At 32.1% G+C, this 24,767-nt stretch overlaps 2 protein-coding genes across 2 annotated transcripts in view; one reads left to right on the top strand and one right to left on the bottom strand.

The window, feature by feature from the left end:
• The window catches only part of LOC129217807 (uncharacterized), a 21,576-nt gene extending 12,057 nt beyond the window's left edge, over positions 1–9,519 (top strand). Inside the window, exons 3-7 of the mRNA XM_054852147.1 lie at positions 1,275–1,454; positions 3,272–3,335; positions 5,147–5,250; positions 8,142–8,236; positions 9,367–9,519. Of these exons, the coding sequence (XP_054708122.1) occupies positions 1,275–1,454; positions 3,272–3,335; positions 5,147–5,250; positions 8,142–8,236; positions 9,367–9,443 (520 nt within the window). The 3' untranslated portion in view covers positions 9,444–9,519. The remainder of the gene's footprint in view (positions 1–1,274; positions 1,455–3,271; positions 3,336–5,146; positions 5,251–8,141; positions 8,237–9,366) is intronic.
• Positions 9,520–10,215: 696 nt separating this feature from the next.
• Positions 10,216–24,767, bottom strand: part of LOC129235174 (uncharacterized) — a 71,347-nt gene continuing 56,795 nt past the window's right edge. Inside the window, exons 22-24 of the mRNA XM_054868862.1 lie at positions 22,130–22,239; positions 21,495–21,675; positions 10,216–10,241 (exon numbers count right to left, since the gene is read on the bottom strand). Coding sequence (XP_054724837.1) covers positions 10,216–10,241; positions 21,495–21,675; positions 22,130–22,239 — 317 coding nt within the window. The remainder of the gene's footprint in view (positions 10,242–21,494; positions 21,676–22,129; positions 22,240–24,767) is intronic.

Here is a 24,767-nt window from a genome sequence, read left to right as displayed (position 1 = left end):
GACACAATTATTTTTTTTTAACAATTTTGTTGTATAAAATAAAATTTATTTACATGCATCATGTGTGGGACATTCAAAGTCAACCTCTGGTAACTTGCTTATGAATAAGCTAATATTTTTGCTCTATTAATGCAGAAATGACGAAGCAAATTGTAGATTTTGAAAGCTGTAGTTCCAACGTAAACTAAACACATCTCATTAGTTTAGAAATAATTATTTAAACCATTGAAAAAAATATGTATATGCCCATTCCATTGAAAATGGTCATTTTGTCCCGTACATGACAATTCCTATATTTCATTTTAAAAAATAATTTTTGAAGAAAGTTTTTGCTTAAGAAGTCACACATGCGTTTGTGATTTCTTAAGCAACAAAATTTTGTTCATCATCCTTTTAAATTATTATTTTTTATGAAATATATGAAGCGTCACATGCGGGACAAAATTACTGTTTTCCATGGAAGGGCCCTACATCATTTTTAACCAAAAAGTTAGTATGCTGAACCAAACAATAAAGCTCATGGTATAGGCCATTCCACTAAAAAAGTCACCATTTTGTCCTACGCATGACAACCCATTTTTTGAAATTAATAATTTTGAAAAGTAATAGAACAAAATTTTTTGCTTAAGAAATCACTCATACATTTATGATTTCTTAACGAACAAAATTGTGTTCATTACCGTTTTCAATTATAATTTTTAATGAAGTATATAAACTGTCACATGCGGAATAAGATGTCCCTTTTCCCATAGAATGCCCTAATATTAATGTGTCTTTTTCACCCCTGAGTGCGAATTCACAATGTCGCAATTGGAAAAGGCTTTGATGACATTGGCGGACCTTTTAACATTAAGAGTGATTGACAAAGTTGCCCTCAAAAGTACTTGCAGTAGGCCCCCCAATCCTGTAAATCCGTCCCTGCATGCAAGTGTCAAAATTAAAATTTGTAGACAGGGTAGTGCAAATAGTAGGAATACTCACCATCATGAAAATCCCAATGAGATCCTGCTGTTTAGTTTGATTTTGGAAATCTTTTGAATGAAAGCCTACCTACGGTTTGAACTTTGTATGCCTTTTCCTCAAAACTTTAAAAAGTCCACTTACATCTCTTTGCTTCACACTGCCTCATTTTGTCAAACTTTTTATCACTGTATTTTGATTTTTGCACTTTACCTTGTGGATATTTTAAACGTATTTTTCAGCATCTAAAATACTTTACTTTGAAAATTGTATTTATATGTAATTTTAATATCATGGTTCTTGTTTTCTTTTAGCAATGTTGTGTGCTCAGTTGATCTGGGCTGTACATTAGACTTGCTAAAGATTGCTCTTCGTCTCAGAAATGCTGAGTACAATCCGAAACGTTTTCATGCAGTCGTAATGCGAATATTGGAACCTCGGACAGCTGCTTTAATATTTCGTACTGGGAGAATAGTTGTGACTGGTGCTAGAAGGTATAATTTTTTTAAATGTATCTTCAACACATGAAAAACAGTACATTAAACATATTACAGTAGAATACCTTTATAACGCTGACCTATATAACGCAGTTCTCTATAAACCACACAAATTTTAAGATGTAAATAATAAGTTTTGCAGTTTAAAAAAGCCCTCTATTTTGCATTGCAAACATAAAAATTGTTAGGCAAATTAAATTTTGAAACAGTTTTTCATCGTTCTATTTGAATTCAAAGACTTTAAATGAAAATTAGAATTAATAGTTTAAAAAAGAAAACCAGATCACTCTTAGAAATGCAGCTGTTATGCAAACTATAAAGATAGGAGAACTGCAGGATACACTTTATTTTGATTATGAAACATACTTTTTGTACATTGTATAATTATTGCTTTAATACAAACTGCAGTTAAAACTTATTCTTAAGTAGAAATATATAGATATATTCTGAATATATTAGTTTCAAAATTTGTGAAATGATCTATATAATGCAAAAATCTGTACAACGCAACAGCTCTGGTCCCAAGGTGTGCATTATAATCGTCTTCTACTGTATAAAAAAGAAAGTTCCTTAGCAGAATGAGCACTAAAAGGCAGAATTAAGTGGTTCTTGTAATATTTTTCCAAGTCACAGTTAATAGAAATCCATTTGCATGTAGTTTAAACAAAACTCCCTTTATACTATTTTAGTCAAAGATGAAAAACTCATCTTGGATTCCTCTCTTAAGCAGACCAAGTCCGCCAACTTTTTCTTAAATTAATGTGTACTAAATATGAAAAAATAACCCTGTACCTTCAAGTGTTTTATGTATAGTCTTCCAGCTAGCATAGTTTATTTACCCTTTACCACTATGAGGAGGAAGTAGAATTAAAACTTTCATATGCTTAAAGCAATCTGCCTAAACTATCTGCTTTAAAGATAATTAAATACTACATAAAAATAAATACAGAAATTAAAATCTTACAGTGGAATCTGCTTCATTGAACCACCAGATATTCGAACCAAATCTTAAACAACTAAAACAAATTCCACTGCACAAACCTAATATTATTAGCTCATTGGGACCAAAATCTGCTTAATTGGACCAAGTAGCATGGGAAAATTATTTAAAAAAAATAGAAGGAATTGCTTGCTCAAAGCGAGTTTCAAGTAGATCAACTCAATCTCAAGTTGTTCAATAAAAATTAATGGTTCCTGTAACTTTAAATTAAAGCCAGCAATATTTACAGAAAAAAATGCTTAACGAAACTCCCACTGTGCATGGTAGCACTACTCTAGCAGAGGTCAAAAACAATTCATTAAAATTTCAATTTTATTCAGTTCAGTTAGCATTTACAATAAAATATAAATTTTTTCAAAAGAATTGTTTTGTTGTAAAATACTTAATTTGCATTTCATTGGAAAATCTAGTAACTTTTCTGATGATAAAATTAGGATATGTAACTTTCATCTGTTTTTCTACTGCCAAGATTTAAAAAAAAAAAAGTCATCATCACCTGTTCTCGGGATTTCTGACTAATCACTATCAGTTGACTCGAGAATGTTAAAGGAATTTTTCCAATAAAGAATAAGCTGAGCTGGAAGTCGGTAGAAATTAATCAGAAAAACATTGTTTGCTCTTAGAGTTTGCTCAAAAAGGTGAGTGATGCTCTCATAGACTTAACATTGTACCAACCAAGTCTTCTGATTCCTTCGGTAAATCCAAGTTCTTGTTAAATTAAGGCTTGTTATAAGCAAGTTCGACTGTAGTTTTAATGTTTAAATGAATTCCAAGTTGTGACCTGTTTTGCTAAAAGAATTTCATTTCCTTTTAGTGAAGCAGCAGCACACTTGGCAGCCAGAAAGTATGCTCGGTTGATTCAGAAACTTGGCTTTGATGTAAGTATATAATTTAAGAAATTTTTCCCAATACTGTGTCAAAGAAAAAAATAATGGATTTTCCACTTTGTAATGTGTCAAAATAAGCACAAAGGAATTATTTAAAAAATTCAAATTGCATTAATATTCAACATTGAAATATTAATGCAACTGGAATTATATATATATATATATATATATATATATATATATATATATATATATATATATATATATATATATATATATATATATATATCCTTTGAATGTGTTAAGTTATTTCCTTTATCACAAAATGTGAAACATTCTAAATTCATAATATCAAAATAGAACCATCTCTTCTTTCCCTGTCGCCTTCCATTTCATCCTTAGATTTTTTATGTAATTGAATTCTATTTTTGTATATTTCATTCTTCCGAAGTGACTCCCTCCTCTAAACAGAATCAAGGAATATTTTCACATCTTGAAAAACCTGGCTATATCTCCGATCGTAATTAAAATCTACAGTAGAAACCTCTTATAATTATATTGCTCTCCTGTAACAATTATGGTTTATACTATGAATTCTTTCATCTTCGTCACACTAAGAAATATGTTAAAAAAACTTTTCTTTGTTCTTTTGAGACATCTGTAGCCTTCTGCATTCAACCATATTTTATACACAATACATATTTACAGCTGCATTCCAAACTAATTTGTTCCAGAAAAATATACACTATCTATGCATCAGCTTGTGTTTCTGTTGTGTTTGAACTATTATAGTAATTTTGTATTATGTAGCTTATTGAAATATTTTATATTCATTGTGATGTAATTTTAATTAAATTTGTAATGACATTTATTTATTGTTTATTAGAACTAATTTTAAAGTCTCACTTAATAAAATTTAATTTATAATACTTTATTTTATTATAACAGCAGTATGAAACATGTGCCCCTGATGTGCACTTCATAATTGGGTCCTGCTTTGTATTACTCTCAGATATTTCTAGTTTTGAATTTCTTTCTTTTTTGTTTTTTGGAGAGTTTTACAATTTAGACCTGGCTTGGAGTCGATTACAAAGAGGCGTAATCGGTTAAGGTAACAAAGAGGGAAAATTGTGCCTCAGAGACAATTGTGATTATGAAGACTTTAAAATCAATTCTGGTGAAAGTTAGGGGTACTTCTTATGTCTCAATAAAGCTGGAAGAGAATGGCGTCCCTGCACTATCTCTGCTTTATCATTGTGACATTCTTCAATAGAATGATTCAGGGTCAAGATAGGGATAGAGAGTCGATTCTGAACTTTAAATAAATACTCAATCGTTTTCTGTCCTTTCAACTTCAGTTTTGGGTATATAAGCAAATCTTGTTGGATTTTCAATCCTGATTAGAGGATTAAATTACAAGTATAAATTAGCTGATTACGATTTTGATTACAATTACTGGTATTTTAAATGTATGGATAATGATTATAACTAAAATAACAAAAATGCAATCAGTTATGGTCAATTATGATTACATGATTGCAAGCCTGATTTTGACTCAATTTTATTTCTCAGCATATTCCTATAGTTACAGGAAGCAATAGCAAGTAGTACAAGGAAGCAGTAACAAGGAAACAAATATTTTGGCTATAATGATAAAATAAACAACATAGTGATGTTTTTTTTTTCTCTCTCAGCAAAATAATTATATTGGCATTGTTTTACTTTCAGTGAAAAATGACAAAAATTAGAGCATCATAAATGTAAGCTGTTAACTTGGAATGTGCTTTGAAGATTCATAAAAAAAACCTTTAGCATTTTTCAATTACATGTATCTCAGCTAATTATTTTATGTATATTTTCAGGTAAAATTTATAGATTTTAAAATTCAAAATATGGTAGCAAGTTGTGATGTAAAATTTCCTGTACAAATAGAGCGTCTATATTCAAGTCACTATCAATTTTCCAAGTAAGTTGAAATGTTGACGAGTTTCTAAAACCATTTTTATCTAATTGATTTAAAAAAAAATGTATTCAACAATCATTGAATGCATCCTGTTAAATATTCAAATTATAATATGATAGGTGTATTAAAAAGAAGATGAGTTGAATAAGTAAAATAATTATATTCTCTAAATTAAATATTATGGGACAATTTTAGTTATACGGAATAGAAATTATAAATTAAGAAAATGATTCTTTCTTGGCAACTCAAAGTGTAAACTGTAAGGACTATACGTAAAAAAAATTGAAATAGAACTAGATATATTTACATGCAGTGATAATATTTTTGTGTCAGAACGAAGATTGACTAAAAAAAATGAAATTAAACCTGATGTTATAGGGTTTCGTTCATAGATCTGTATGGGGGGGGGGGGGTTTACAAAAAATAGATTGGATTTTCTAATATAATCAAGTAAAATCTCAATATACAGTCGGACCTCCATATATCGAAATTTTTGCAATCTGCATATTCATTACATAGAAAAACTTTCTATACATCAAAAAAATCTCCATATATCGTTTTTTTTTTTTTTTTTTTTTTTTTTTTTTGAGGCTTAATGGAGATTTTCCCTCATTTTAGAAATTTGCCTCGCGAAAAATGAAAGTCTGGAGAAAAGAGAAGGTCAGAAAAGGTCACCGCAAACCCCACAATCAGCTGGAGTTGAAGGGTGGACCCCTGGGGTGGATAAACACGTTTTTTCTCCATTGTGAAATTGCACCGGACTTCCACCCACCCCTACTCGTTTTCGAATTTTGGTTGTGACCTGTCCTATTGAAAAACCAGTTTATTGCTATCCCTTTTGTCTGATGGTGATTCCTCTCTTCCATGTTTATTGCTTAGTTTCAGTGAAAATTGTTCTAACTAGTGCTTTGCCAATTTGATTTGATGTTGTTTTCCCTCTCGATTACAATGTAGAAAAGAAAATCTCTTAGTGTTGTAGATAAAGTGGATTTGTTGGAAGACGTAGATTGTGGTATGAAAAAAAAAGACATTTCTGTTAAATTTGGTATTCCCTCAAGCACTGTATCAACCATCATAAAAAACCAAAATGCTGTAATGAAATCATATGAAAATATTGAACCCAATAGAAAACGTTCAAAAACATGCAGCTATGAAACTGTGGACGAGGCAGTTTTGAAGTGAATCAAGGTTGTTCGAGACCAAAATTTGCCAATATCTGGTCCACTCATCAAAGAAAAGGCGTTGGAATATGCAAAACATTTTGGATGTGATGATTTTCAAGCCAGTTCTGGGTGGCTCGACAAATTTAAGAAAAGGCATGCATTCAAAGAAAAGGTTGTTTCTGGAGAAAGCAGAAGTGTGGATGACGCAGTTTGTGATGACTGGAGAAACAATCAGTTGAAGAAAATCCTGAAAGATTATCAGTCCGATAATATTTTCAACGTTGATGAAATGGGTCTGTTTTACAAGTGTTTACCTAACAAAACTTTAACTTTAAAAGATAATGACTGTCACGGCGGCAAAGACAGAATAACTGTACTTGTTGGTGCTAACATGAGTGGCAAAGAAGAAACTTCGTTTATTGGTCGTAGGCAAGAGTAAGAATCCAAGAGTGTTCAAAAATGTAACATCTTTAGAGGTTGACTACCGATCCAATAAGAAGTCATGGATGACCAGTGACATTTTTGAAGAGTGGATTTCGAAATTGGACAGAAAAATGCGCGATCAAAACAGAAAAATTGCTTTGCTTGTAGACAATTGCCCTGCCCATCCCAATGTGTCTTCAAAACTCAAATGTGAATTTGATTTTTCTTCCCCCGAACACCACTTCAAAATTACAGCCAATGGACCAGGGTGTCATAAAAAACCTGAAACTTCATTACCGAAAACGCATTCTTCGACGACTCATCGGGACATTAGAAAATGAAGAGACAAATTTACATAAGGTGATTGATCTGAGGATATGTGTGGCAGAATTAGCCAAAGTGCGGGAAAATGACGTTTTAGAATCAACAACAAGAAACTGTTTCGCAAAAGCTGGGTTCGATATTTTGCCAGAAATTGAAGAGCAAGACGTGTTCCCGCACATCCAACAATCATGGGAAACTCTGCACTCCCAAGGGCATATCACAGATGGCATTCATCTTAATGAATTCCTGACCGTCGATGATGGGTTGATTGTTGCTGATTATCCTATAGACGAAGATATATTAAGTTCAATTACTGGCACTGAAAAGGAAATAGAAGAAATTGAGTATGCAAACATAACCAAGCCGTCAAAAAATGAAATGCGAGAAGCATTTGAAACAATACGTCGTGGCCTGCAATTCGTGGAAAATGTTCCTGATGAAGTGTTCAGTGGACTAAATAAATGCGAACATTTTTTTGATGAACATTCTATAAAACAGGCTGTTCAGCAAGATATCCGTAGATTTTTTAAAAGTAGTATATGATCATTGTAACTGCTGTTTGGACTAGTTTGGTTTTTGAAAGGTATGTAATATTCAATAAATCTTTCATACAGATACATTCTTTTTACTCTTAACTTTCATTTAATCTAATGCACGTATTAATTTGAAATTGGGTTTCACATGAAAATTAGCTTTAATTATAATTTTTTACAAGGTTTTTTCATGATAAACTTCGATCGTTTCTATATATCGAAATTTTTATATATCGAATTTTTTTCCGGCAATTTGCTACTTCGATATATGGAGGTCCGACTGTATTAACATAACTTTTGAGACAGATGCATTAAAAAATTGATATTTTATAAACATTTACTTTTTAATATTAATTGAAAATTGTATGTCATTAACATTTGCTGTGAAAAGTATAAATAACTGATCAGAGAATTCTTTTTTTTTTCTCTCTAAAATAATTATTTATTTCAGTTATGAACCAGAAATTTTTCCTGGTTTGATATACAGAATGGTAAAGCCTAGATTAGTTCTTTTGATTTTTGTGTCTGGAAAAATAGTATTGACAGGTATGTTTAGTTTTACCCTTCTAATCTTTTACTCTTTTTTTCGTCTAAACTAGGTTTATTTGATTTGGATACTATTTGTAAAAACACGCAAATTTTCAGAAGGAAGTGAATTAGTTGTTAATATGTGTTTAAATTCATGTTTGTGTCTAATTTCTTGATTAAAACCTTATAATTTCATTTCCTCACACGTAGAAATTTTTATTGGGTAAATATATATACTTTAAAAAAACGTAAATAGACCCTGGTGTAAATAAATAATGAAAGGAATAATTTACTTGAGACATGATTAATTCATTATAAATAACCAAGAATAAAGTATTGTAAATAAATTTTTGCTCAAGTATAGCTTTCTATGATAATTAAATAAAGGTAAAATTTTAATGTATTTTTAAGCACAAAGTTTTGCACGCTAACTGAAAATCCATCACAAGTCTTATGCTTTACATAATTTTAAAAAGATTAACACATGATTTGTTTAAAGCTAAAAAGAAGTTAAAGATCATATAATAATTTACCTAATGTATCAGTGAGAACACTTATACAGTCAATGAATATGCTTTAAGAAAATTATGTTTTTCATTGTAGACATCATTACTCTTGGTTTAATATTCACACTCTGAGGTATATTCTCGAGCGTCACTCGAGTTGCCGTTATTAGTGGAGTAAACTAAACCTGAGATCCTCTCGGGGTCAAATTCTAACTCTTTTTAGCAAAAAAGTGCAGATCACATACATTTCTATCATCTTGATTAGAGTGGATGATTGCAGCCCCAGAGTCAATACAAGCTAATAGAAGTGTAATTTTATGAAATTCCATTTTTCTTCACTATTCCACTTTCTATACATCCTAATGCAGCTAATGAATTCTGGAATCATATTGAAGATTGAATTATTCTAAGAATGTTCATTTAACTGTTTTATTGAGGGACAGATTTCAATCTTTTTTTAATGTCCCTTTGTTGATGGCAATTTATTTTAGCTTGATATGTTTATTTATTTTGGGAAAATATTTTATCAAAAGAGCACATTGAGACATACACTAGAATATTTATTTTGGATTAAAAGTTTCTCAATTTCAAAATATATTTTCCAATAAATGTTTTTAAAATTAATCTATTTATTATTTACAGGTGGAAAAAGTAGAGCAGATCTTAAGGAATCCTTTGAAAACATCTATCCAATTTTAAAAGGCTTCCGAAAACAGTGATGATCAATTTGTTAATAATGTACATATGTTGTATTTATATTGTTTTATATTGTTTAAAAATAAACTCAAACAAACCGATTTTATATTTTTTTATTTAAAAGAAAAGGCAAAAATGTCTTTATGTACATAATGATAAAAACATATTACATAAGGATTTTGTTCAGTTTTGTGAACTGCTCTGGGGCACTTGATGCTCTACCTAACATGTTGATTTTATGCTTGCAGAAACTAGTTTTTATCATACGAATGGAAAAATTATAGTAAACTGGGAACAAATGACAAACTAATAATAGGACTATTTACTTAAAATAATTTTAAAAGTTGTAGTTAAATGTATATAAATTTTGCTAGGTATCTAATTGTATTAATTTTTCTTTATCTTTAATTCATGCTTTCTATAAATAGAAAAACAATTTACAATAGAAATGAAAAAATTTATTAAAGGTAAAGCGTTACAAAAATGTTTTGCAACATCAAAACATAGGGGGAGATTCTGTTTTTCCAGGTATCAAATTAAAAAAAAAAAATTTCTCTCAGCAAGAGCATTAATAATTTTTCCAAATGTATCTTATTTGTGTACGGATTGCTTCATTTAGTATTTTGATTTCATGAGATTCTTTCAGGAATTCAGCCAGTTAGTGGCACTTTGGCCAAAACTATTATGGCAGTTTAAACCACTATAGAAGAAACTTGCAAACAATCTGCAGACCTTTTTTGAAATCATTAATCTATTCCTGCAATTTTTTTAAAGGCTTCTTGATGCAATACACTATCACCTGAAGAGCCGAGATGCTGCACCTACAAAGAAAGTAAAAACATTGATTTAATTCCAAAAAAAAAAAAAGCAACAGCGATTGATTATCATACACAAACTGCTTTCTCCCAAACACAAATAGAAAAGTTTAATTAAACTAAAAGGCATATTAAACTTTATTTTGTTCAATTCAACGAATCTTGATACATAAATGGCTACTTCTGTATGCATGTCCGGGGTAATCTTCAAAATTACTGGACCGATTTTAACCATTTTTTTTACCTTAGATGGCTACATTATCAGGGAGCAACTTAGGCTATAATTTATTACTAAAAACTTAGTTTAAAAAAGTTATGATGGAAAACAGTTACAAAAATTCGTTGCCTGACAACAGCAATATGAACATTTTGAAACAAGGCTTCTCCGGAGCAAACATGAGTTTAAGCATGGCCCCACTGAATACTTAACGGCCGTGGCAATCGCTGAAACTCATGGCAACAAAGAGGGCGCCACTGGCTACCCCTGTTTTTGTTTCCACTTGGCGTGATTGTGAGCATTGGCGCTTTGGCATCTGTGAATACGTGATTTCTCGACTTATTATCGGGCGTACGTCATTTGACGAAAATTTTAATTTCAAAAGAAGGAATGAAGAGAAATAGTGCTGAATAAACATTGTATTACAAAGGTGAAGAGCATTTCTTATTGTTATTTCAATATCATATCAAAAATTACGCGTAAAAAAAATTAACTAAACACAGAAAACATATGATTTTTTTAAATATTAATGCGTAATTCTTAATATATTTTTTCAAACTTTTTTTTTGTTGTTTTTGAAAGCTTTGCAAATAATTTTCAAATTTTTTATTGAAAATCCCCTGGGGTTTCCTTTTTGGATACAACAGTTCTAAGATTGATGATATATGGCAGGCAGCCCTCATTTCTAATTTTACATGCTCATTTACATGCGAATTTTTTCTGCTCAATAAATTACATCGAAAAGAAAAGAAAAAAAAACACGCTCCGCAATCTGTAAATACATTCATTTCTCAAAACTTGAGAGGGTCATTCATTGCCCCTTTTTACCCTGATGGGGATTAGAGGGGGGGTATAGGAATTTACGTTACCAATTGCCATTCTTTTTACTCGTAATGTAGTGTATATTTTACAACGAACAGAATTTAATTAAAAATGTACGCTTGGGATCAGGCTCGACATTTAAAAATTCGCGGGGGGGGGGGGGCAAAGGTATTGTGTTCGGGAAAAAATTGCTCCCGACGAGCAATTATTAATATACGAGCATATAAAATACGAGCAAAATTAGGCATTTTGCTCGTATTTTGAAAAAATACGAGCAAAATGCCTAATTTTAGTATGTTTGCAAAATTTAGTGGACTCATAATTGCCCCCTCCCCCCCCCCGTGCTATCCCCACTTGACAGGCCTGGTTAGGAATATTCTTTTTCAAATGAAGAAGAACAATAGAAAAGCTAAAAATATGATGGCAATTTAAGAAAATGAACCATTAACATAATTTTAAAAACATTTAAAATCAGAGTGTGACTAATAACATGGTTCTACGACGGGTCCGTGGTTCTCGCGCCAATATTTTACGGACACCAAAATAATGTCATTTATCTTTTTCCCCTTCCATTTTTAGCACATCTCATGTTATAATAACTTTAGTGTAGATTTTAGTAGTATATTAGTGCACTATACGCATAGAGATGCACAAACGTTTAGTGCACAAGAGCTATTTCGAAAAAGTGCAGATTTTTTTTCCTTACAAAAGGAAATTCATAGCATAATCAAAAAATAAATAAAAATAACATGGAGCTAGAAAAACTTTCATTTTCCCGAAGCTTAGTTTTTAATTAATTTTTTTAAATGTCCGATTTTGAAAATAAGGCGTGGTCTTTATGACGTCACAAATGATGTACTTTGGCGCATCTGTCTACCGCGTTTCTACGTTATGATGATCAAGAAGCGAATTACATATTGCACTCTACGCTTATTATCAATCATATAGTTGCCAACACTTGTGAGTAAAGAAACTAATTGAATATTGTGCTCTGTGAGTGCCATAAGTGAATGGCATTTCATCATTTGTGATGTCATCGGCAGAAGCGTAAACAATGAAGCGCACCGATTAATGCATTTTTTTTTAATATTAAACTTAGTCAAGCTATTTTAAAAAATGGTCAGATCCTATGATTTTAAAAATGTTCTTTCAAAAAAAACCCCTTAAAATTTCGGAAACGACCCTGTTGCTTCACACTCTTTGAGCATTAAAAAAATGTATATATATACACCCATTCCTCTTTTTATGTAATGAACAGGGACCGCATAAAAAATCGTGTAAAAAATGCTTCAAACTTCATTAGTAGCTTTAAAAAGTTTTCGCAACTGAGTTAAAAAATATTTTTTTATGCGGTGGATATGGACTGCATAAAAAAAGTCTCACGTAGAAAATACCCAAAATATTATATTTAAACGAAATCAAAATAAACCAAGCGATGATAATTTTGCCGACTCCCGAAAAATTTCCCAAATTAAGAAATTTTTGGAAAGTCACAGTGACTTCCCATCGGATGCCTCTGTCGGCCCTTGATGATACTACCACGCACTCGTTTGATAAATAATTTTCGCTCGTTTTATAAATAATTTTTATAAACTACACAAAAAAAAAAAATGCACAAAAACAGGTTTGGGTGTACACACACACATCGGAAGGCGCACAGACCGGAGAGCGTTCACTTTAGTTCAGGTTCTATCCCCACCCCCAGGCTCCCACCTTACCCATATCATCCCGGGTGCTATTACTTCAATATATTTTTCATTTGTTATAAAATGTTCACGCAGTAAATAATTTTTATGATAAAGGTCAGATTCGGCCATAAAATATTTATCTTATTTACGGCCTGTTATTACCTATTCTAGAAAATCAACGGTCATATTATGACGGGTGCAAATTTCTTGGTCATTTCCATTTCATTCCATTTGTAGAAACAAGAAACCCAACGAGTAGGATCCTATCGCAATTCATGATCGTGAATAACTTAATTAGAACTCAAGCAGCCAAAATTCAAATTATTATTTTTTTTTAAATTTATTATTTGTTAAACATTTAACAAATACATGCAGTAGGGGAAGAAACTCCTCAAATATCTACACATGAATTTGTGAAACTAATTTAAAACAAACAAAATGGGGAACAGATTATTTTACAAAATATCAACACTGTTGATATTTTGTAAAATCCTAGCAGAGGAGAGTTCCGTACAAAATTTATTTTGTCGTTGCAAAAGCAAAACAATGATATGATTCTTTCTTACTTGCCATTTTTAAGACATTTTTAAACATACATTCGATTTGCGATAGCTCGAATGTAAAAAGACCGACGGAAAACTTCGACTTATCGAAAGTTTGACTTAACGATAGTTTTGGTTTTTGATATTTTAATATTAAAAACCATACTTTAATTAATATTAATTAAAGTATGGTTAATTAATATATAACAGACAAAATTGCAGAACTTAAGTTTTTTAGCACAATATGCACAGTTTAATGAAATATATTGATAGAAAAAAATCAAAAGCATGCTGGAACTGCTTGAATAGAGCTGATTCTACTTCAGGAAATGTGCACATCTTCATTCGGTTCAAATTCGGATTGCAAGTGAAGGTGAAATAATTATTCTCCCATAGTCACTTCTTTCTTTCTTTTTTTTTTTTTTTCGTTCTTTCATAATAAATTTCGAGTAATCTTGGAAAAAACTTCGAGTTATTTAGAATAATTAGAATTGAATTAAAGACAAAAAAGTCGAAACTTGATAAAAACTTCGAGTTATAGTAAATATTTGAGTTATCGGACTTCGAGTTATCGCAAATCGACTGTATTTTTAAGAAAATTAAAATATTTAGCGATGTAAAATCCTGTATACATTGAATTCTAGTCATAAAAAAACTATTTTCTACACTTGAAAAATGAATGAGAAAGGAGCTTTGAACTAGAAACTTTGAAAGAAATTTGATCGCCAAGTTTGCGAAAATTAGGATATGAATTTTCTGTTGGAAAATTAAAATACACACACACAGTAGACCGTCAAGAATCCGCAGGAGTCTAAGATCTGCTTACAAATTTTTGTAATCTTGTTCTAATTGTATAGCATTAGGAGCAACTCTAAATATCTAGCATTTCTTAAAATAAAAAAAGGGTGGGGAGGGGGGTAATTTTCCGTCATAGGTACGTAGCGGTGCATTTTTTAAGCTCGCGATCAGTTTCAATTTTATTTATTGTCAGGGACTATTTCAAGTTACATATAAAGTACTTATTTGGCGATACAATAAACTATTTTGTCTTTTTAAAGACTTATAAGCGAAGCAAGCCTAGAAACAAGATCAAAAAGTCCATTAAAATAAAAAATAATCCTCTGAATAATTAAGTCTCTCCATTAAGCGTAAAATAATTTGGCGGTGTATTTCAACTTTAGATGCTCCATTTACGCATTAAATAATCAGCTGAATAACATTACTGATTTGATTCGAATTGGTTGATTCGGTATATTTCTGAGCATCTTGCGAAATATTGATGGTTGTTTTCTGTTTCATTTATTAATTAAAATAAACAAGCTTTGAAACTTGTCGTTGATTGGTTGATGCAACCGTGGCTTGTGGCGCCTCCTTGCGGTCAGAATGGGCAAATATGAAGTTTTGAAGTTTTTCCATCTAGTGTGGCCATGTTCAAGTACAGGAATAGTTGCCCCGGTTTATCACAGGAAAGTCAAAAATTGTCAAGGCCTGGTAAGCGCCAGCGCATTCAGTGGGGCCATGGTTTAAGTCATTTAAACATTTGGAAACTACATTTTGCACACTTAAATAGAAACATAGTAGAGAGGGTTTCTTTTTTTCTTTTTGTGTAAGTGTACTATTTAAATAAAGCGCACCTTTTTTTTAGTGATCTTTGTTTTTGGAAATTCTTATATGCTTCAATTCGTGCTTTCATTTCTAAATGAATACTCATTTGTTCTTTATACTTATTGCCAGGACCGTCACAAGAGGGGGGCGAGCGGGGCAATTGCCCCAGGAGCCACAAAATGAGGGGGCGCCGCAAGGTGCCCCTCGTTTCAATGAAACACGATGACATTCACACGAAATGAGGGGCGCAGCAAGACGCCCCTCATCGTAGAAAATGCCCCAACTGCATAAAACTAGGGGCGCCCCCTCATTTCATGTATCATAGATACACAGTCAAAAACACAAAATACAGAATCATTGCAATGATTCTCTATTTTTTTTTCCTGGGGCACGAAAATATTCCTCCCTCTGTCTCCAAAACATTAATTTCCTTTGTATCATTGCAGCAGATACAATTTCAGAAAATATAACTGTTTAGAATCAAATAAAAGGTACTTCTCCTTTGTCTAATTATCACCAAATTTGCTTGCATTCTGTCCCTGCGTGCAGTGACGTAACCAGAAAAAGTTTTAAGGGAGCACATTGAAAAAACAAAACAGATTTTTTTTTGATCTGATAAGAAAAAAAGGTCAAAAGGTGTCCAGTCAAAAGTTTGAAACCTCTAGTTTTGAAAACGCAATTTTAGCCTTAAAAACGAGACTATAGGTCATGTTTTTTGAAGTTAGGGAGGGAGCTCAGAAACTTTCCGATCGATTATTCTGTTAAATAGATTGAAATCAATTCCTTCTCCCCCTGCAAGTTTTCGAAATTGAAGTTTCAAAAACGCAACTTTAGACAAACTTTGAATATTTTATGGACGGGATAATCTGGAGCATTTCCCATGAAAATTGTTTAAAATTATGTTTCAAAAACTTTAAGCCATGTTTTGCATTCAGGGACAATTCCACATAAATTTTTTGTACTAAGTGTTGTTTAAAAAATACATTTTTTGTGATATTAAAGAAAGGCGGCATGGGGACCCTTGCACGAATATTTTCTTAAACTTAAGTCTTAAAACGCAATTTGTAAGGCCATATTTTGTAATATTAGGGCCAGTGATTTTTCGAAATTAGAGCTCCAAAACGCAATTTTGAGCGATTTTCAATGTTGTTGAGTATTTGTAGGCTTCTCCCTAAAACTTACAAATATTTGATGCAAAAAAATAACATCTTTGTTTGTACATATGAAAGTTAGTATTAAGTTGGTACAAGTAAAACCACAAAAGAACTCTTGAAAAGAATCATTGGATGAGTCAAGATCGAAACCTAATTTTAATGTAATTTACTTTGATAAATACATTTTCTATTTATAATCAGCAACTAATTTATTTGTGTTCTTAGTTTGATCAATATGAATAACCAATTCAGTTTTATTTGTTAGTTTTTTATCAAGTGCGATAACATTTTACTAGATAAATATTTGGATTTTTAACATTTCCCTTTTTCGAAAAGTTTTTAGGGCATTAATGTTTCACAAATATTAGAAACATGTTCATTGCTTGTCTTTTAATTTGTATTATGCACAGCCGTCTGATTGTTCTGTTCATTAATACGTAAGAAATTCAAGTATGTATTATGCACTGATGTTATAGCTAACTTGATGTTTCTGTGTGTATGGGAGGGGGGGGGGGGCTGTCAGGAAACTTTCGCCCTGGGCGCCGTCAGAGCTTCGGAAAGCCCTGCTTATTGCTATTCTACTTGCAATTGCTATGCTGGGTAAGGAAGAAGCTCGATTTTTAATCACGTCAAAGCGGTGTGTTTTGAGTTCTTTCAGTTAAAACAGAAAACGAAAGAAAGTAGCGATTGTTTCTCACAATTATTACTGACACAGGCAACGCCAGGTATTTTTGCTAGTTTCTATATAAATCTCTGGCTGTGCAGTTCGTAGATACAATTGATCCTATTGGATTTGATCAACTTCTGTTAAAGTATATGTCCATAAAGTTCAGTTTTCTTCCTCACTTTAGGAAGTTGAGGGAAAGAGTTTGGTTTTATAAAAAACAACTTTGAACAGATGTTAAAATGGTTCACTACAAGTACGATTCTAACTTTCATCCAAGGTTTAAAAATAACTTTTCATAGACATTAATTATACCTCTGATCACAAATAGTGAATTTACAAAATGGCTCATCTGATTAGATACTTCAGGGCAATTCCAGAGTCGGGAGTAAAATTTGCACGAAATTTACTTTTAAAAACCAACACATTTATTGGTTAACAATTTTGAAACAGATCAAAATATTTTTTTAATACTTACCAATGTATGTAGAATAGTTAAGCATAAAAAGAATTTCTGATAAACTTTATTTTAAGAAAAAAAAATTAACTCATGGTGTCGGACGTATGAGCTGAATCTGAAAAATGAAACTAGCAAAACTAAAATCTAAGATTCAGGTCAGTGACTTAATCTGTAACAATGTAATTACTTTTATGACGAAGGGCAATGATAAAATATTAATACCCCATAAATATTTTTTTAATTTTAGAGGTAATAAGTGTCAAAGTACGGAATTTGGTATTGGTGTCAGACGTAATATGTACAAAATTACCATAGTGTCGGACGTAAGCAAAAATAATTAAAACCTATTTAAATTACTCTTAATTTTGCTTTAAACATTGAGCAATAAGTTAATGACAATAAATGAGATGTTTAGATAATTACAACATTAAATATCAAATATTTTTGGTAAATGTTAATTATCATCCACTTCTAATCGAGAAGTATGGAAAAAAAAATCTTAAACATATTTTCTTTTGTATAGAAGATTTTATCTTCCTCTTTCAGCCATTTAAAGTGCCCTTCTGTACTATACATCACAGATACTTCAATCATTTAACTGGGGGATGCATCCTGAGTAATGTACAGACTCACAGTTAACTGCAGCCCAGTTATGTACTTCAAATTCATCCAATGCATCACTGTCTTCTAATCTTCTGTTTAATTCTTTTTTAAATAGAATAACCATCTTAAGTGTTTTTGAGAAAGAAATGTCTGAGATAGTAATTTCATTCAATGAAATTGCTTTGAATCATTGCATGCAGTGAATACTAAAGATTTTCTCTAATATTGGTGCAATGTTGCTGAATTATTCATGATCTCTTCTGATGACATCTGTACACTTCTGATTAATGAAAAGCCACAGATGCATAATTGTTGTGGCAGTGTATTTTGATCAACAATATTCCAGCTTTTCTAGTAGAATGGACCTCTGGTTGCAGTGGTGGTCTGATTTGGTTAACAGTTGGCAAAACAACTAGCCAGTTCCAGGCAGTGGCGGATACAGCCGGCGGGCAACCGGGCATTTGCCCGGTGGACCGGTCACGCTTGGGGCTGATCAACTAACAGCCAAGTCTTATTAACAGCAAAGTCTTTCGGGTTTTGGGCCTGTCTACTAGCAGCAAAATGTAAATTTTGCACGCATGTGTTTAGGACAACGCAAATTCTAAAACACAGCCTCAGCTCCTCTTTACGCACTGGCTAAAGCTTGTGGGTGGAAGGAGTTAGGGCCGTCACCACGAGAGGGGGGGGGGGAATTTCTGAAATGGGGCTGCCCAGGGCCTGATTACCACACAGGCTGACTAGGCCTAGGCCTGGGGCCCTATGTTCTTAAGGGGCCCCACATTTTTTAAAGAAATATGCATATCATTGCAACAGTATGAAAAATACATGTATTTTTTAAAAAATAAAAAATTATGACTAATTAATTGGAAAAAACTTCTTTAAAGGGAAATTTTTAATAATTCTGCCAGTAACAAATTTACTTGCTCACGATTATGAGGGGGCCCAAAGGGGATTCATAAGTGATAGTTGTGTGATTAGACAAAGAGGCCTCCAAAAGTGCATTCGTGTTTTAAAAATGTAAATCAAACACTGCAGTCTTCAGGAGGCCTCCAAATCAATGCGGGCCTAGGGCCTCACTTTTAGTTAGTCGGGCTCTGGGGCTGCCCATATATTTTGAGTGGTGTAATAAAAAATAAATGAATAAATTTTTAAAAAAAACAGGGAAACCTTAACGGTCATAAAAAGTTAAAATACTTTTGGTCTCTTTGACGCTTTTATTTATAAATGACAATTCACAATTGCTATAAAATGCAACTTACAACAAAGGCTTACGTGAAGTCATGTCAGCTTGGTTGGAGAATAGGGGCCCGGTTCGGAATTGAACTCGTGCAGAAGGTAAAATATCCTAATGGTGAGGTGTAGAAGGAGGCTTGTGAAAAAAATGACCTTTGTCATTTTTTCCCCGGATCCGCTTTTGCCTCGGCGTTCATAACAATTTTTTCCGTAAAATTATTTTAAATTATGCAATCTTAAAATACCATTGAGGAGCATACAGTTTCGAAAATTTGCTGGAGGAAAGTACTTGAACCTCTCCCATTTTTTTAACATTCCCAAAGATGATCTAAAACTGGGTTTTTAACTTAACATATCAAAAATTTTCTGGGAAAGTGCCCCGTCCCCTCCTCTGTCTCGACATCATCAATGAAGAACGTTTTAAGTCTCGCTTTTAGTGCTTCAATTTCGAAATTTTTCCGGTTGAGCCTCCTGAAAACTCCTTTTCGTAACATCACTGAAGGTCAGCAAAAATTTCGTTTTTGGAACTTAATTTTCGAGTAACTGCCGGTGTCCTAGTCTTTACCAAAAAAGGCTTTTAAGACTTCAATTTGAAATTTTTTGGTGGATGGCGTTGGAATCTATCTCAACTTAAAATCACCAAACATCTTCTAAAACTGCGTTTTCAGAGCTAATATATTTTTAAAAATTTCAGAGGAAAGCCCCCGGAACCACTCTTTATACCATATACTCGAAGATAATTTAAAATTCTATTTTTGGATTTCCACTTCTGAAAAATTGCAGCAGGAGAAACCTTGAACCAACGCTCCGCTAACATCACCAAATATTGTCTAAAATTGAGTTTTTAAGACTACAATTTCGAAAATTTTCCGGGGGGGGGGGATTTTTTATTTTCAGAACTATTATTTTCAGAATTCCCTATTTCAGAAAATTTTCTGAAATAGGGGGCCCTCCCGGACCCCCTATTTCAGACTCGGTATTAATCTTTCCGTTAAGTTTATATTGCTAATACTTTAATGACTCCCAGAAGCCAGAAAGCTAAGTCCTCTCTCTCTCTCTCTGTATCGATACATGCGTTTGAAAAAATAATAAGGGGCTGCTAAACTCGTACCCGACCCCTCCCACCAGGTTTTTGACCTCGCATCGAGCCTGGGGGTCGTCAGGATATGGCAGTCTAAAAAAGGGAATGTTTATGACATTGCCCAGTAATGTATGTTTGTGTCGAGGGACCAATCACGTTCTAAGACGGCCCTAGTCTTTCACCCATGTGAACATTGCTAGATCAGTTTCATATAACAGGAAAATTAAGTTACTTGTTATGACTGCAAAAAAAGGATATACTAGCCAAGCAGTGTTAACATTAAGGAAACATTCAATCAAGTTCCGGGCATTATAAAAATACTTAAATGGACAATTACAATCACAAATTTCCCCAAAATAAGGTTTAGCTAATACAGTATCAATTTGTTCACCTTTAAAGCAAAGAAGTCTTCATATCTGTTAAATTTTATTTAAATAAAACATATTTAGTTGTTAAGAATAATTTCCTCATATTTAAGTGATATCCCAATCGTTAGGTAAAATTTAATATCTTTAAGAGCTATGGGGCAGCTACACCTCCTATTGCCAGGGCCGATTTTTTCAACCAATCCGCCACTGGTTCCAGGAATTAATTCCTTCTACTTTGTCTTGTACCATTTTGATGCTAAGGCGCCTTTTTTTTTTTTGTTCATATGTGTTACAAAAGTAACTTATTTGGAACAAACAAATTCGGAATGTACACTAAAAATGAACGAATTCCAAATTGACGCCATATAGAAAGCATGTTGTTCAAAAATTGACACAAAACTTAGATTTAACCTAATATTAAAAGCAACTTTCTAAAGATCTCCTTGATTACCCCCCCCCCCCCCCCTCCACATCAACCTTAAATTTATCAGTTTGGTTTTGAAAATAGAAGGGGGGGGGAGGTACTTTCTAGAATTTACTAATGTAACTTATTCATTACCTCTGTCACATTTGTTATGAAACCCGTCATTTTACCCCCCACCCCCCGGGAAAATCTCTGCCACGAATTTAGATTTTCAAAAGTTAGCACAGCTTCGCTTATACACTTACTATAACTACACTGCTCTTAAAGTTCAACAACCAGAAAATTTTTATAAATGATTTTTTTTTCGTAATTTTTAAACTTAAATAAGCTTAAGCAGAGCCTCTGACATTCTTTTCTTGACTAAGTTTTTAATAACTGTCATTAAACTTCTTACTTACTGAATGAGACGTAAGGAACATCAGTGTGGAAAGTTGCTCTCACTTTTTCAGGAAGGTGTCGCCTATGTAATGTTCTAGGAGTGACATCTGTCATGCCAGTAACATTTGAAATGTGTGCTTTTTCAGAGCCTTGCAGGAAAAAGTTTTTCCACATATCACGTGTAGATTTATACCTAACTACCTAGAAAGTAAAATACATATAAGTTTAACAAATACAAGAATTGTGCTAACCCAGTGAAAATTTTAAATATATCTTTGAACCAAAGAATTTTACATATGCCTGCTTTTGTTATTGTTAATACTGTTTACATTTCACAATAAATTTTTATTGTTAATTATTTATATTTAGGTTTCAATAACGGTCTTGTCAATTCTTATTTATGTCGGATTTTATTGAGTTTTGTGACACAACTTTTGTAAGCTATGATGGGTTTTTAAAAAGACATGTACATGTCTGTGTAATTAAAAAAAAGAAACTGACCATATTTTAATAATTGTTGTATAAAACATTTTCTTATGGACAAACTCTTAAATAATTAAATGTTCAAAGAATTTTCTCCTTTTATTACTACATTAAATAATTAGTGCATTTAGCTCTTTTCCTAAATTGCAAAATGAAGGGTAAAATTACTTACAAAAATTATAAACATAAAGAATCCTTGTAAAGTTGTTGTCAGAGTAAATAAATAATGAAACCACAATTTTGCATTTCCAAGAGCCAAGAATCCGAATATCCAAGACAATCCTAAAAGAAGCTATACTTTTAATAGAGCACTTATTTTATCCAGCAACATGTAAGAATAATTTCAACAAAAAGTACTTAATATGTAATATTAAGTAATATTAATTTATTAAATTTTGAGTTCTTCTATACATATTATAAAATAAGATGTTTGTGTGTGTGTGGCACGCATCCCAGGAAAATGGTAAGGCCTAGAAAGATGAAATTTGGTATACAGGTGCAGTTTTTGCCGAAGATATGCACCTCCGGCTTCGATTTTTGATATTTTAATTAGAAAAAAAGTTATTTAATGTTTTATGTGATTTTTAGCACCATTAACCTCACAGACCCCGAACCAATCACGCCAGACGAATATTTTTTGTACTGTAGTGAAGGAAATTTAATTTTAAATGTGATAAAGGAAAAAATTTTGAAGATAGAGCAATTTTTGTATTTTCTATAGATTTTTGAAAAAAACCTTTAATTTGCATTTTTTTCTGGGTTTAGTTTTTTCGAAACCCATCCAGCAAATAGTATTGCACCCTCAATTCTAAAATTTTAGTTGGTAATAGTAAAAACATTCTGCCCCCTTCAGAAGAAAAAAGTTTTTAAAAATACGCAATAGTTTTTTTTTTTTTAAACAATTTTTTTAATGCAAAACGCAATGCGAGCTGTTCGCTTGCCGGCTGAGTCCTGAACTTACCTGATCACGTGATCCAACTGAAATCGTTTGCCTTCTCTTCACCTTTTTTTTTATTCTTTTGCAAGCGGAATTTTTTTCACACTTCGAGGAACATAGCCTTTTTTTTCGGACTATTTTGATTAAATAAATAAAGCAAGCGATTTTTTGCATGATCTGTGTTTTTGTTAGGAATTGGCGGTTAGGTTAGATACAGAGATAGAGATTGAGTGGACAACAAAATGTTTTTTTTTTTCGAATTAATACTTATATAAATAAAAAAAGATTGTTAATTACTGTCAGAGGTAGATATGCATAGATCATATAGACAGATAGACAAATGTAGAGGTCGATATAGTAGATGGACAGAATGAAGGAGACATGCCCGTCATTTAAAAAACTTCAACGGGTTGTCAATGCCCCCCCCCCCAACACACACATCATGACTTTGAAAAAACAATGCTTTCACATAAAAGTGGGAGTGCTTTTTGTTATTTTTCGACAAAATTTGCATGAAGAGTACACCGTTTGTGTCTCCCCTCCCCTTAAAAGTATTCCAAACGACGGAACTGGAGATAGATCTAGAAAATATTTTATTCAAACTACTAATGATATAGATAGATATAGATTGATTGATACCGCTACGAAATTTATTTAAGCAGCCACCGAAGGCGGCAACATTGGCGTGAAAAGGTGAATGATAATATTGATATATAAAGAAAAACATTGATTAATATCGTCGCTAAATTGTCTAAGCAGCCGCCGAAGACGGCCACCCTGGCGTAAAAAGGTGGACCAGCTGGTCGACGAAGGCGGCTAGTATATAATAAAAGTGTCAAAACAAAACTTATGCATGAAATATAACATTTCTTGGAAATTATAATTATTTTGTAAATCAGAGTAATATTAATGGTACATTGTAAATATGATACTACCCACCTACCCAGTCCTTTAAATACAAACTTGTAGCGTTTTGTAAAAGGTGGTGAACTGGCATAGGTACTGTAAAATAACTTTTTTAAGCGAAATATTTTCAAATATTTATAAAGATGTGGATAATCAATAAAAATAACCATTGGTAATTTCAGGGGTGGAAAATCTGCGCCAATTTTAAAATTCTGATACAACACAGCCAAATTCGTGATTTTTGAGCCAAAAATGGGATTTTATCATCCAAAAACATTCACTACAAGAAAAAAAGACTTTTGCATTCATTTTGCCATCTTATGTTTGTTAACAAATAAAATATTTGTAATTAATTCATGCAAAGCTTTTAAAATAGCTTTCAATTTTCACTCTTTGCTTTGCTTTCGTGATAACTCAGACATTGGGATGGTCGTCAAGTTTTTGCATGTGTAATTTTGTTCTTGTTGGGAATATTGCTTCCTTGTCAAGCATGGGGAGAGATCAGAATTATAAGAAAGATATAGAAGAAAGTTTTGTAATGGCCACAACATACTAGTTTTTTTTTAATTTTTTTTTTGTTCAGCCAATGATATGTTACTCCTGAAAATGAACTGCTTAATAAAGTTAAAAGTAATGTTAATCTATTGCCTGAAAATAATCTGAGCTTTCTTTTTATATAAATGTTAATAAATTTCTTCGGTAGTTGTTAATTAAAATTTAACACTTTTAGCTTCTTTTTTAAGGATTTTAATAATCTTCAAAGGTCGAAGTACTGAATAAGTCCTTAAAGCTTGAGGAACATTTATACGTTAATTTCTTCTTCTTCTTCTTTTTTTTTAAATTTGATTTTTCAGTGCAAGGAGGACCTATTAATTCAAGAATTAATAGTAAAATTTCAGATACTGATGCGATTTGAGAAAATTTAAACAGTGTCTATAAGTTTGATTGTGTATATGTGAATAACTTA

The sequence above is a fragment of the Uloborus diversus genome, chromosome 2, assembly GCF_026930045.1.
Source record: "Uloborus diversus isolate 005 chromosome 2, Udiv.v.3.1, whole genome shotgun sequence".
Classification (NCBI taxonomy): Eukaryota; Metazoa; Arthropoda; class Arachnida; order Araneae; family Uloboridae; genus Uloborus; species Uloborus diversus.
Note: the sequence above shows the minus strand (reverse complement) of the source record. Positions and strands in the feature narration are given on the sequence as shown.